Source organism: Carcharhinus amblyrhynchos, chromosome 32 (assembly GCF_965287045.1).
Source record: "Carcharhinus amblyrhynchos chromosome 32, sCarAmb.v2.hapA, whole genome shotgun sequence".
In the NCBI taxonomy this organism is placed as follows: Eukaryota; Metazoa; Chordata; class Chondrichthyes; order Carcharhiniformes; family Carcharhinidae; genus Carcharhinus; species Carcharhinus amblyrhynchos.
Window position 1 is genome coordinate 14,027,690 of NC_137355.1, and position 14,723 is coordinate 14,042,412.

The 14,723-nt window shown below is 45.4% G+C and overlaps 1 protein-coding gene across 11 annotated transcripts in view; it reads left to right on the top strand.

Annotated features, from left to right (window-relative positions):
• Nucleotides 1–14,723, top strand: part of LOC145360762 (protein mono-ADP-ribosyltransferase PARP6) — a 147,069-nt gene that overhangs the window by 60,443 nt on the left and 71,903 nt on the right. For 9 of the 11 annotated variants that reach the window (XM_080216167.1, XM_080216168.1, XM_080216166.1 and 6 more), the window contains 2 exons: nucleotides 540–680; nucleotides 2,527–2,604. In XM_080216167.1, coding sequence (XP_080072293.1) covers nucleotides 540–680; nucleotides 2,527–2,604 — 219 coding nt within the window. The remainder of the gene's footprint in view (nucleotides 1–539; nucleotides 681–2,526; nucleotides 2,605–14,723) is intronic. The other 2 variants (XM_080216170.1, XM_080216175.1) reach the window with 1 other exon arrangement.

Genomic DNA, 14,723 nt, shown 5'->3' on the forward strand with positions numbered 1-14,723 from the left:
TGCAATCTGCCTGTCCATTAATTGTGGATATTTAAATATCATGTGACAGCAATATTGTTGTATGAGAATATACACCCATGGGACATGGTGTGGGATTGTTGTCGGTGCAGGCTTGATGGACTGAATGGCTTCCTTCTGCACTGTAGGGATTCTATAATTCTAAATATTTAGACATAAGATGGGAAAATGGCCATTCATTGAATTCCTGCAGTGCAAAATGAGGCCATTCAGCCCCTTGAAGCCTAGTGGTATTATCATTAAACTATTGATCCAGAAACTCTCAACTGCCCTCTGAAATGGCCTAGCCAAGGGCAACTAGGGATGGGCAATAAGTCTGGCCAGCCAGTGATGCCCATGTCCTGTGAATGAATAAAACAATAAAATCCTGATACAACGATATCGCTACCATATGATATTTAAATATCCGCAATGAGCGCATGGGAATTGATTGTTGATTTTTGCCACTTGCTTGTACCTTCTGAGTTGTGGTGACGCTAGTTGTATTTTTGTGCTTACCTCTCGTATTGCTTTCACCTCAGGCTGCCAACAGTACAGAGCGAGGTGCGGCCTGTCTGACTAGGCTTTCCCCAGTTGTGTGGCGCTTTCCTCACTCAAGCCTGAAAGGATGGGGAGGAGGCAATCAGAGCTGTGAACAGGTGGGATCGCATTGCCAAATACTGGTTAGTGTCTTTAATCTGCTCAGTGTTGCCATAATGGGGATTAAATCCTCTTTTTGTTATAACATGAGACTATTTGGGTGGCACAGTAGCACAGTGGTTAGTACTGCTGCTTCACAGCTCCAGCGACCTGGGTTCAATTCCCGGCTTGGGTCATTGTCTGTGTAGAGTTTGCACATACTCCCTGTGTCTGCGTGGGTTTCCTCTGGGTGCTCTGGTTTCCTCCCACAATCCAAAGATGTATGGGTTAGGTTGATTGGCCGTGCTAAGAAATTGCCCCTTAGAGTCGTAAGATGTGTAGGTTGGAGGGATTAGTGGATAAATATGTAGGGATATGGGGGGGTAAGGCCTGGGTGGGATTGTGGTCAGTGCAGACTTGATGGGCCGAATGGCCTCCTTCTGCACTGTATGGTTTCTATGATTTCTATTATTTTTGTATCTTACCTTCCCCACTCACACATTAATCTCCTGCTCCTTCTTTTCAAAGAAGCAATTGATTTCCCCTTTTGGTTCCTCACTTGCCCCCTATCCAATCATGTGCTTCATTGACTGAGATATCTGTTTTGTCCTCTGCCCCATTGATTTGATTTGATTTATTAATGTCACATGTATTAGGATACAATGAAATGTATTATTTCCTGTGCGCCATGTAGAGCATACAGTTCATAGATTACACAGGGGAGAAGGAAAGGAGAGGGTGCAGAGTGTACTGTTACAATGTAGAGAAAGATCAACTTAATACAAGGTAGGTCCATTCAATATGGCAGCAGGGAAGAAGCTGTTCTTGAGTCGGTTGGTATGTGATCTCAGATTTTTGTATCTTTTTTCCGACAGGAGAAGGTGGAAGAGAGAATGTCCAGGGTGCATGGGGTCCTTAATTATGCTGGCTGCTTTGCCAAGACAGCGGGAATTGTAGACAGATTCAATGGATGGGAGGCTGGTTTGTGTGATGCACTGGGCCAAACACAGGTAATTGGGATTAGGTGGGAGGGCAGCATGGACCAGTAGGGCCAAAGGGCCAATTTCTGTGCTGCATTGTTCTATGGCTTTATGATTCTTGACAACCCAACTCTTAAATGCTCTCTGAAATGAGTAAGAAGACAGTCAGCTCAAGGCTAGTTAGGGACGGGCAATATATGCTGGCCCAGCTAGCGATGCCCACTTCCCATAATTCCGGCTACGGGTCACTGTCTGTGTGGAGTTCTCCCCGTGTCTGTGTGGGTTTCCTCCGGGTGCTCCGGCTTCCTCCCACAGTCTGAAAGACGTGCAGGCAAGGTTGCCATGCTGAATTGAGATGAGTGGTAATCACCGTGCCGCCGTGTCGCCCAAATAGCTTAGAAAGAAAATCAAAAGGAAATCAAGATTTTTCTTTTAAGTTCATTTATGGGAAGTGGGCAACGCTAGCTGGGCCAGCATTTATTGCCCATCCCTAACTAGCCTTGAGTTGAGTGGCTTCCTGCTCATTTCAGAGGGCAGTTAAGAGTTAGGTTGTAAGCGTCATACAGCAATACGGCACAGAAAGAGGCCATTTGGCTCAACCAGTCCATGCCGAACATGCTGCCCTCCCAGCTAGTCCCAGTTGCCGGTGTTTGGTCCAGTCCATCACGCAAACCAGCCTCTCATCCATTGACTCTGTCTATACTTCTTGCAAGATAAATATGTGGGGTAATGGGAATAGGGGCTGGGTGGGATTGTGGTCAGTGCAGACTCGATGGGCCAAATGGCGTCCTTCTGCACTGTAGAGATTCTATGGATTATTTCTGTTTGGAACTTGGTGCCATTATGCAGGCGAATGCGTTCAAGTGATGCAAGGCATGACTTTGTTTTTATATTCATCATTTTCCTTTAGGACATCAGAGGTCAACACAGGCCCGATGAGGATTCTGATGGGGACAATGACTCGGATGAATTCCTGTATGGAGTACAGGTAATCAATTTTTATTTTGCTCACCTACGGTACAGACCAGGGTAAATATCCTCTTTTGTGAGTTCATCATTCCAGAGATTGAAGAGACACTGGGATTTGTGGACAGAGAGAGAAGGCCTGTAAACAAGGCCTCAAAAAATCAGCGCTTGCGTTAAGCTTTCAATCGTCATCTTTGGCAGGGAATTGGATATCATCCTACTAGGAGAAATTTGTAGAGTTATGTATCGGAATTTGTCCGCCCAATGCTCATAAGATCCCTCCCAAGGCCAACGGAGAATGTCGTTCTGCGAGTCTCGCCCACCCCAATTCTGGGATAGGTGAGGCAGTAAAATTCCGGCCTTGGGGAAGGAGCAAGGTGATGGGTCTAAATTAGGGAAGAACTCTCAAAGAGACAACACAGACAAAATGGCTTCCATATAGACTGCCCAACTCCCTAGGCAAGTTTTATCAACCATTCTAACTTATATTAAGTAATGTCCTTCGTATTATGAATGTCACAAACAGGGGCAGGGGAGATCAGACATCGGCTGGAATTTTGCTGGCACGCCCACCTGAGAACGGCATTCTCTTGGCCTCGGGCGGGATTGTACGAACCTTGGGCGGATGTGCCGGTAAAATTCCGCTCACTGCATCAGAGATTGGTAATGTGAGAAAAGGTAGTTAAAAAGATGAGCTCTGAGGAAATGTTTTTTAAAGGCGATAGAAGCAAGGAACAAAGGTGACTGGAGATAAAAGCAAAACACTGCGGATGGCGGAATCTGAAACAAAAACAGAAAATACTGGAAAATCTCAGCAGGTCCGACGGCACCTCTGGAGAGAGAACGGAGCCAACAATTCGAGTCTGGGTGACCCTTCTAAGTTGATGAAGGGTCATCCAGACTCAAAGTTGGCTCTCTACTCTCTCCATAAGTGCTGAAGGCTGGGGTGAGGGAAGAAAGGATGGGTTGGAGGAACTTGGAGATGGACAATCCTGCATTTCCATTGGAGATTTGGTATGTGGGGCACATTAGCAAAGATTGTAATTGATTTGTGGAAATGAAATGAAAGAACTGAATCAATATCAGTCAGGAAGGGTGGCTCAGGCACACATGCAATGGTAGATCACTTTGATTTAAATGGAAATGTAGAAGCTTTGGGTTCAGTGATCATAGTCCTTTCCTTTGGAATGAGAAATGAGACTTGATGAGCCTTGCGTATTACAAGCTCTTGTACATTAGCAACAAACCGTAGAATAATAGGATCCCTGACGCGCAGAAGGAGACCATTCAACCCATCAAGTTTACACTGATTTTCTGAAAGAATATCTCACCGAGGCCCACACCACTCCATCCTCCTCTCCCCTTATCTCTATAATGCCACACATTCACCATGGTTTATCTATTTAACTTACACATTTTTAGACACTAAGGCACAATTTAACACAGCTAATCCACCTAACCTACACATCTTTTGGCACTAAGGACCAACCCACCTAACCTACACATCCTGGGACATTAAGAGGCAATTTAGCATGGCCAGGCCACCTAAACTACACGCTTTTGGAGTGTGGGAGGAAACCAGAGCACCAGAAGGAAACACAGGCAGGTACAGGGAGAACGTGCAACCTCCACACAGACAGTGACCCGAGGCCAGAATTGAACATGGGTCTCTGGAACTGTGAGGCAGCCGTACTAACCACTGATGAAGCCCAGTTGGTTGCCCTCGTTACGTTAAATAATGATGTTCCACTTTTGTAATTTGGCAAAAAAAGGCCTTGCCACAAATTCTTATATCAAAACCCAGCCTTGAGGAGCGTAAAAGTTTTGAATTTATTTGGCCAATTATATTTCTCTTTCCTTTCTTTATTGTAGAAAAGATATCTAGTGGTTTCATAGTGCAGTCAGGGGCAATGAACGAAGAGGGTTTTTCTACAAATCCCGCTGACGCTAATCAAAAAATACTCCCAACTATCGAATAATCAGGAAAAGCTCCACAAACCTCTCAAACCAGTGATAAAATATTTCATAGAATAGAATCCCTACAGTGCAGAAGGAGGCCACTCGGCCCATCGAGTCTGCACCGACAACAATCCCATCTATAAATGAAATGAGCTTCACAAGCTCCACATTCAGACAATGGGAGAAGCTCAGTGTAGCCATTGGCTCAAAGGCCATGCAGTCATTGGTTGAAGGACAAATCCACTTCTGGTGCCCCAGGTCTTTCCATTGGTCAACCCGGGTCCGATAATAATGGGGGGCGGGACCCGATCCCATAAGGGGGCCGGAGACACTTTGACCTCCGGAGGCATGGAGCAGTTGTCCAATCTGCAGTGTTTTTGCCGTGATTCCCATAACCCCCCCCCCTCACATTTACCCTGCTAATCCCCCTGAGAGATACAAAAGGTTCCAGAGGGGGCAATGCTTTCGCACAGAAGGTGATAGAACAAGCTGCCAGAGATAGTAGTAGAGGTGGGTACAATTTTATCTTTTAAAAAACATATAGACAGATACATGGGTAAGATGGGGGGGTTAATTTGGCATGGCCAATCAACTTAACCCGCCCATCTTTGGGAGGACTGGAGAAAACCCAAGTGGACACGGGGAGAACGTGCAAACTCCACACAGACAGTGACCCAAGACCGGAATCAAACCCGAGTCCCTCGTGCTGTGAGACAGCAGTGCCAACCACTGTGCCATTATGCCACCCAACCTGAAGTAAATTACTTTCCCCCAAGCTCTCAGTTTATGACTAATAATTCTGAAAGATGAAATTGTTTCTTTTCTATGAATGACGATTTGTGTGGGGAACCTCTGGAGCCTGACTCGTCAATTGGCACCATTTAGAAGTGTTGTGTGCATCGCGATAGATATTTTTACACGGGTGGCTGGCTTGTTATGTAAAACAGTGCAAATTCCATACAGCAGAGATGGAATCAGATCAGCACAAATGATCGTTGATTGATCTGTTTGGACTTGGCGATTGGTCTATAAAATAATGAGGGGCACTGATCAGCTAGATAGTCAACATCTTTTCCCAAAGTTAAGGGAGGCTAAAACTAGAGGGCATAGGTTTAAGGTGAGAGGGGAGAGTTACAAAAGGGCCTAGAGGGGCAATTCTTTCACACAGAGGGTGGTGAGTGCCTGGAACGAGCTGCCAGAAGCAGTGCAATTTTATCTTTTAAAAACCATTTTGGCAGTTACGTAGGTAAGATGGTTATGGAAGGATATGGGCCAAATGCGGGCAATTGGGACTGCCTTAGTGGCTAAAAAAGAGGGCGGCTTGGGCAAGTTGGCTCTTTCCATACTGTGAACCTTGATGGCAATGACTCTCTGACTGTCCAGCTTAGGACTACTCTGAAATACGATTACGATGCCTGGAAGAAAAGGGCAAACTTTTCAAGTGGATTTGAAGTAAATTGGAAGCCGGGTGAACAGACCTAAGCTATGTGATACATGCGGTCACTTTTCAGGACTATTGCGGCACAAGACCCCTTCACACGAAGGAGACTTGTATCAAAGATTAAGGACCTGAATAACATGTATCTGGTTTAATGGTCTTATACAGGGGGACGCAGTTAGTAAAATCAATCCCAAATACCCCAACTTCAGTTCGCCAGTGCCATTCTGAATTTGACAGTTCTGGCACTGATTTGTGATCGCTGTGATGAAGTTCATCCATTATAAGGCCTTAAGATATGGGAGCATAATTAAGCCATTTGGTCTATCAAGCCTACTCTGCCGTTCGATCATGGCTGATAAGTTTCTCAACTCCATTCTCCTGCCTTTTCTCCATAACCTTTGATCCCCTCATCAGTCAAGAACCTAGCTATCTCTGTCTTAAATGCACCCAATGACCTGGCCTCCACAGCCTTGTGTAGCATTGGGTTCCACAGATTCACCACCCTCTAGCTGAAGAAATTCCTTCTCATCTGGGTTCTAAAGGTTCGCCCCTTTATTCTGAGGCTGTGCCCTCGGATCCTAATGCTAATCACAAAAATACTCCAATAATCGAATGATCAGGAAAAGCTTCACAACCCTCTCTCAAAGCAGTGACGATAGATTTGTGGCTCCAACATAAAGTAGACTATTTTCCCCCAGGTTCTCACTTTGTGACTAATAATTCTGGAAGATGAAATCATTTTTTTTGATTAATGATGATTTGTGTGGAGAGCCTTTGGAGCATGATTCGTCAGTCAGCATTGGTTAGAGGTGATGTATGTATCACAATAGACATTTCTCTCCTACTAATGGAAACATCTTCCTCATGTCCGCTCCACCCAGACCTTTCAGTATTCTGTAAGTTTCAATAAGATTCCCCCTTCAACATTCTAAACTCCATCGAGTACAGACCCAGAGTCCTCAAATGCTCCTCAAATATCAAGCTTTTCATTCCTGGGATCATTCTCGTGAACCTCCTCTGGACCCTCTCCAAAGCCAGCACATCCTTCTTTAGATATGGGGCTCACAATTGCTCATAATCAGAGAATCCCACAATGCAGAAGGAGGTCATTCAGCCTATTGAGTCTGCACTGACCACAGTCCCACCCAGGCCTATCCCCATAAACCCATGCATTTACCCTAGCTAGTCCCCCTGACAATAAGGGGCAATTTAGCACAGCCAATCCACCTAACCCACACATCTTTGGAGTGTGGGAGGAAACCGGACCAGCCAGGGGAAACCCATTCGGATATGGGGAGGAGATGGTGACCCATCTCGAGTATCGAACCCAGGTCCCTGGTGCTGTGAGGCAGCAGTGCTAATCACTGAGCACCATGCCGCCCAGATGTGGTCTGACCAGAGCCTTAAAATGCCTCAGCAGTGCATACATTGTCTCTGCCCATTTGTCATATTTTTGGGCCAGACTTCACCTTTGCTGAATGCTCCACTTTCTCTTCAATTTGGGAACAAATTAATTTCATTCTGATGAGGCTAGGATTGATCCATATGGATATAGCACAAGATGAAATGCAGCATTGTATATAAAAGCATAAGATAGGAGCAAAATTTGGCCATTCGGCCCATCAGGTCTGCTCCTCCAATCAGTCATGGCTGATCTGATTCTTATCCCCATTCTCCTGCCTTCTCCCCATAACTTTTGATCCCCTGACCAATCAAGAACCTATCTATCTGTGTCTTTAAATCCTCAATGATCTAGCCTCCAAAGCCTTCTGTGGTAACGAGTACCACAGATTCACCACCCTCTGGTTGAAGAAATTCCCTCTCATCTCAGTATTAAAGGACGGCCCCTTCACTCTAAGGTTGTGCCCTTGAGTTCCAGTCTCCCCCATTAGTGGAAACATCCTCCCCATGTCCACTCTATCTCGGCTTCTCAGTATTCTGTAAGTTTCAATTAGATTCCCCCTCAGTCTTCTAAACTCCATCGTCTATAGACCCAGTCGCCTCAACCGCTCCTCATATGACAAACCCTTCATTCCTGGGATCATTGTTGTGAACCAGCACAATCACTTTATTTTTGCATCTTAAATGGAGGTATATTTTGTGAATGTTTCCCCGGTTATTGTTTGTGATCTTAATGTCTCAGAGTTACAAACATGTAAATGAAATCCTGAAAACATGCTCATTTAGCAAAGGAAGGCATTGTATATAAGGTGTTCAAGAACATGGTGGCACAATGGTTAGCACTGCTGCCTCATAGCTCCAGGGACCAGGGTTTGATTCCTGCCTTGGTAAATGTCTGTGTGGAGTTTGCACATTTTCCCCGTGTCTGCATGGGTTTCCTCTGCAGTCCAAAGGCGTGCAGGTTAAGTGGATTGGCTATGCTAAATTGCCCCTTGGTATCTGTCCCAAGATGCGCAGATTATTTATTTACGAGAGTCACAAGTAGGTTTACAGCAACACTGCAATGAAGTTACTGTGAAAATCCCCTAGTCGCTATACTCCAACATCTGTTCAGATACACTGAGGGAGAATTTAGCACAGCCAATGCACCCTAACCAGCACATCCTTCGGAGGAAAGGCATGGGGTCGGTTGCGTTAAAGCTCGGTATTGGGGGAAAGGGCTTGACTTGGGACTCTCCCCCGGAATGGATGTCTAGTGAGTGCACTTGCCCTTATAGCCCTGGAAGAGTGTAGTTCAGTTTCAGGATGGTGAATTCAGACCTCATTCTGGGGTAAGATATTAATTATTGCTTCTGTCCCCTCAAAGCTTTGAAGTGTCCTGGTCAGTTTGACATCCATGCCTTCTGATGGGCTGAATGGTCTAATTTTGCTGCTATATCTTATACCTGGAAGCATTCAACATCACCATAGCACTCCATTCCACAATAGGGATTGGCCCAGATGTTAAAAGCCCTCTTTAAAGTTCTCTTATAGAAATGACCTGTCAGGATTTCCTGGGAGAGGGGGGACCCCCTTACTTTCTCTCATGGCCCCCACTGCTCTGAAACTCCTTTGAAATGAATTGATAATCAGTTTCACTGGGGAGTTCCCTTTCAACGTTAGAGGGTTAGCATCTGGTAGCTGCATCCTTTTGAAGTGCTTTGATTGACAGTTATGGATCACTTACCCACTAGCAAACAGCATTGTTTGTTTTTCTTTCCCTTTATGGTCGAGTGCATCTCAAGTGCTTTGTAAACATTGTGGTTAGAAAAGAGGAAGTGAAACCTCATGAAATATCCAACCTAAGCATCATGTTTAGGCTGTATTTGGAGTATTGCGTGTGGTTCTGGTCGCCACACTCCCCGAAGGACAAGGAAGCATTGGATAGAGTGTAAAGAAAGTTCACCAGGATGTTGCCTAGTCTTGAGGGAGTTGGCAATGAGGAGAGGATGAATAAAGTAGGATTGTTTTCACTGGAAAGACGGAGGCTGAGGGGAGACTCTATTATGAGAGGCATAGACAGGGTTGATAGTCAGAGGCTGTTTCCCAGGGTGGAAGTGTCAATTACAAGGGGGCACAGGTTCAAGGTGAGAGGGGGAAAGTTTAAGGGAGATGTGCAGGGGACATTTTTCACATGGAGAGTGGTGGGTGCCTGAAATGCACTGCCAGAGGAAGTGGTGGAAATAGGTACATAGGTAACATTTAAGAGGCGACTGGATGGGTAATGAATAGGGAGACAATAGAGGGAGATGGACTGAGTAAGGGCATCATGATTGGCGCAGGCTTGGAGGGCCGAAGGGCCTGTTCCTGTGCTGTACCTGTGTTCTTTGTTTATAAACATTCATGTTCCACCCACCACAGGAATCGTAGTGGGCGAGGGACAGACCATGGAAAGATTTGTTGACCCCCGGTGGGTTTTGGGGCAAGCATGTCTGGAAAATCCAACCCTTAATCTTTGATTGACAGGTTGGATATTTTACACTCTGGTTTTCCCGTTGGCAGGAGCATTTCAACTGCAGTTGGGTGAATTGCTCCCCTGATCTTTGATCTCCAAGTGAATATATCTGAGCAAGGATAGCTCACAGATGTGTGAACAAAATTGTTGCCTCACCATTGTTGAAAAATTCCACCAGTCCATTGTCCCTTAATATACCATTTGATAATATCAGTGGCCTGGTAAATGAGCTATTGTTCCAATAGGGGGAGGCAGTGGTGTAGTGGTATTGTTGCTGGACGAATAATCCAGAGACTCAGGGTAATGCTTTGGGGACCTGAGTTCGAATCCCACCACAGCAGCTGATGAAAATTGAACTCCAAAAATCTTGAATTAAAAGTCTGATGATTCCCATAATTGGTTGCTGTAAAAACCCATCTGGTTCACTAATGTCCTTTAGGGAAGGAAATCTGCCATCCTTACCTGGTCTGGCCTACATGTGGCTCCAGAGCCACAGCAATGTGGTTGACTCTCAACTGACTTCAGGGGTTGGGTAATAAATGCTGGCCCAGCCAGTGACACCCACATTCCATAAACAACTCAAAAAATCTACTGCTGACATATAAAAGTGTCAACTGTCCTCAGATTTACAAGAAGAATAAGAACTGTCATAAGGAAATGAATTGTTGCATCAATGACATTTTCTTCAGTGTAATAAAGGGAAACACAGTTTGAGAAAAATCTCAAAGACTTTCATCGTTACAGCTTTAGCAATTTGCAAAGGTCGAACTGATTGTCTTAGGCTAATAAGTTTCATCAGACATTACATAAAAACAGATACAGGACAATAATTTTGCTGTAAACACATTGATCCCAACTTTTCCGTTATACTCCACACCAACTTTCTCCCGTCTTACATCATCTCATCCTATCGTAACTTTCTATGTCTTGCTGCAAGAGAAGGAATCTTTCTAAATGAAAACTGACCAAGTTATTTCCTCGATCGCCTCAAGATAGGGTGGCACAATGGTTAGCACTGCTGCCTCACAGCGCCAGAGGCCCGGGTTCGATTCTGGCCTCGAGTCACTGTCTGTGCGGAGTCTGCACGTTCTCCCCGTGTGTGCGTGGGTTTCCTCCGGGTGCTCCGGTTCCCTTCCACAGTCCAAAGAAGTTGCAGGTTAGGTGGATTGGCCGTGATAAATGCCCCTGAGGGCATTTAGCAGGGTAAACAGATGGGAATAGAGCCTGGGTGGAATTGTTGTCGGTGCAGGCTCAATGGATCGAATGGCCTCCTTCTGTACTGTAGGGATCCTCAGTATGGTGGTACAGTGGTCAGCACTGCTGCCTCAGAGTGCCAGGGACCCGGGTTCGATTCCCAGCTTTGGTCTCTGTCTGTGTGGAGTTTGCATGTTCTCCCCGTGTCTGCGTTGGTTTCCTCCGGGTGCTCTGGTTTCCTCCCACAGTCCAAATGACGTGCTGGTTAGATGCATTGACCATGTTAAATTCTCCCTCAGTGTACCCAAATAGATGCCGGAGCGTGGCAACAGGGGGATTTTCACAGTAACTTCAATGCAGTGTTAATGTAAGCCCAATTGTGACACTAATAAATCAACTTTAAACTTTAAAACTGACACTCACTTAATGGCTACAGGATCAACATCTCGTAACAGGTGGGGTCAGAGAAGCTGAATGAAGACTGCAATAATTTTCCTCATTTTAATTCTTTTATCTTTATTGCAAGAACTGTTGGGGTTTTGGAGACCCCTCTGACCTTTGAGAACTTTGCAGGAACAATCAGAATGGGCTTCTCTAAAATGCTGTCTGGGGTAATTCAGCACCTCCTCAGTAACGCACTGCCACATGCAGTACTCATGCTTGCATAGGTAGAATTAACTTTTGTTTTACTTATGCGAGTGTTGCTGGCGAGACCAGCATTTTGTTGTCCATTCCTATTTTGCCCTTGTGGTGATGAGCAGGTTTCTTGAAGCAGTGCAGTCTATACGATGCAGCCGTCAGTTGTGGTGAACAGTGTTGGATAATTGAATGGCTGTTTTCCTATATTTCTTCTTGTATCAATAAGCTCAAACTCAAAATAGGCCACGGTTGTTCACAACATTGAGCAAATGCAAGATAGATCTCTCTGTACTCAAATGTAACAGGATGGTTTGACCCAATGTTGGAAATAGCTGAAAAGTCCCTTCCTTATCATCTGGGAACTGGTATGAGATGGCCAGGTCTTTGCTCAAGACACATGCAGGACCTTATGCCAAGGGTGACAGTGGCTAGCACTGCTGCCTCACAGTGCTAGGGACCCGGGTTCAGTTCCAGCCTTGGGTCACTGTCTGTGTGGAGTTTGCACGTTCTCCCTGTATCTGCGTGGATTTCCTCTGGATGCTCTGGTTTCTTCCTAGCGTCCAAAAATGTGCAGGTTAAGTGGATTGGCCATACTAAATTGCCCCCTGGTGTCCAAAGATATGTAGATTAGTTGGATTGGCCATACTAAATTGTCCTTTAGTATCTAAAGATGTGCAGGTTAGGTGGATTGGCCATGCTAAATTGCTCCCCCCCCCACCGCCGTGTCTAAAGATGCGATGATTAGGTGAATTGGCCATGCTAAGTTGCCCGTTAGCGTCAAAAGATGTGTGAGTAAGGTGGATTAGCCATGGGGAATGTGTGGAATTGGGGGCAAGAACAATGACCTGGGTAAATTGATCTGTTGGACAGCCGGTGCAAGTTCAATGGGCTCAATGGCCTCCTTCTGCACTGTCAAAATTCTATAATTCTATGATCAGCAAAACTAAATTTTTTTAGTTTTTTTAGTAGGGGTGGCATGGTGGCATAGTGGTTAGCACTGCTGCCTCACAGCTCCAGTGACCTGGGTTCGATTCCCAGCTTAGGTCATTGTTTGTGTGGAGTTTGCACGTTCTCCCCGTATCTGCATGGGTTTCCTCCAGGTGCTCCGGTTTCCTCCCACAGTCCAAAGGTGTGTGGGTTAGGTTGATTGGTCATGCTAAATTCCCCTTAGTGTCCCAGAACGCTTAGGTTAGAGGGATTAGCGAGGTAAATATGTGGGGTTACGGGAATGGGTTCTGGGAGGGATTGTCGTCAGTGCAGACTCGATGGGCTGAATGGCCTCCTTCTGAACTGTAGGGATTCTCTGATTCTAAATTAACGATAAAGAAGCAGCTCCTTAGAGGGACACTGCATCAATCAAGATCAAATTCTAAAGGAAATTTAAAACATGAAATCAAAAGGTGATTCCCCACATTGTTCACTAGGCATGGAAGGCCACAATTGAACTGGTGGACTGCTGGATCTTTATGTGGAACTGGACAATCCAGACCCCAAACTGCCTGAATTCTGCATATGTCCAGGACCTGCAAAGGTTAGCAAAGTGGTTTAATTGGGGCGTTTGCAAATTGATTTTCACTTCAAGCAATCACACTGATTAAAGTTTATTTATTAGTGTCACATGTGGGCATACATTAACACTATGGTGCAGGAAGAGGCCATTTGGCCCATCGAGATCAATCCCACCCAGACCCTGTCCCAGTAACCCCATTTATTTATCCTGCTAATCCTCCTGACATTAATGGGCATGTTAACATAGCTAAACCAACTAACCCGCAAATCTTTGGACTGTGGGAAGAAACTGGAGCACCTGGAGGAAACCCACGCAGAGATCAGGAGAACGTGCAAACTCTACTCAGGCAGTGTCCCAGGGCTGGAATTGAACCTGGGTCTCTGGTGCTGTGAAGCAGCAGTGCTAACCACTGTGTCATCTCCGCAATTTCCTTACTCCAAAACATCTGTCCTTGGGCACCTTTTACCCATTCTGTTTTATTTAGTTTATTTATTAGTGTCACAAGTAGGCGTACGTTAACTTTGCAATGAAGTTACTGTGAAAATCCCCAAGTGGCCACATTCCGGCACCTGTTCGGGTACACAGGGAGAATTTAGCATGGCCATTCCACCTAACCAGCACTCTTTTTGGACTGTAGGAGGAATCTGGAGCGCTCGGCGGAAACCTGCACAGACGTAGGGAGAATGTGCAATGTCCTCACAGACAGTGACCCAAGCCAGGAATTGAACCCGGGTCCCTGGCGCTGTGAGGCAGCAGTGCTAACCACTGTGCCAATGTGCCACTTCAGATAGTTACCTGATACTGGAATTGAACCTGGGTCCCTGGCACTGTGAGGCAGCAGTGCTAACCATTGTGTCACCATGCCACTCAAATAGTTACCCAAGGCTGGAATTGAACCAGGTCCCTGGCGCTGTGAGGCAGCAGTGCTAACCACTGTGCCACTGTGCGGCCTGAACTGATTGTTTCCTTTGAGCAAAAGCCCAGGATGCGGATTACACTGGTGCCAAACTATCAGTGAAGACACCCAAGGGGGAAAAGGATTTTACTTTGGCAGTGTGAGAACCTATAATGCGTTTGACGAGAAACAAACTTGATTTGGTCGAGTGTAGTGTAGTAGGAACTGGGTCACATATAGCACTTAGACTGTCCATGTGCTTAACATCAATTAAACGCTCTGAGTTAACTATCAGAGCTGACTGAATTTGTTATGCTTCTGTGAGAACTCCATTGGGACATTTTTTAAAAGCTTTTTTCAGTCAGAATTGTTTCATTACTTTAAGCATTGCTGCTTAAATCATCCACAATGCAGAGGCAAAACTACTAAGCTGGAAGTACCTTTCATTTCAGTAATTATGAAAGACAGACTTCATAATCTAGGTAGTCAATTAACGTCCATATTGATAGCTTAACAGATGTGTTTTCTCTTGTTAAAAAGCATTTGAGGTTGCATGCACGCACGTCACTGAATGTGTTACGCATGCCTGCATGTTCTTTGTGATGTAT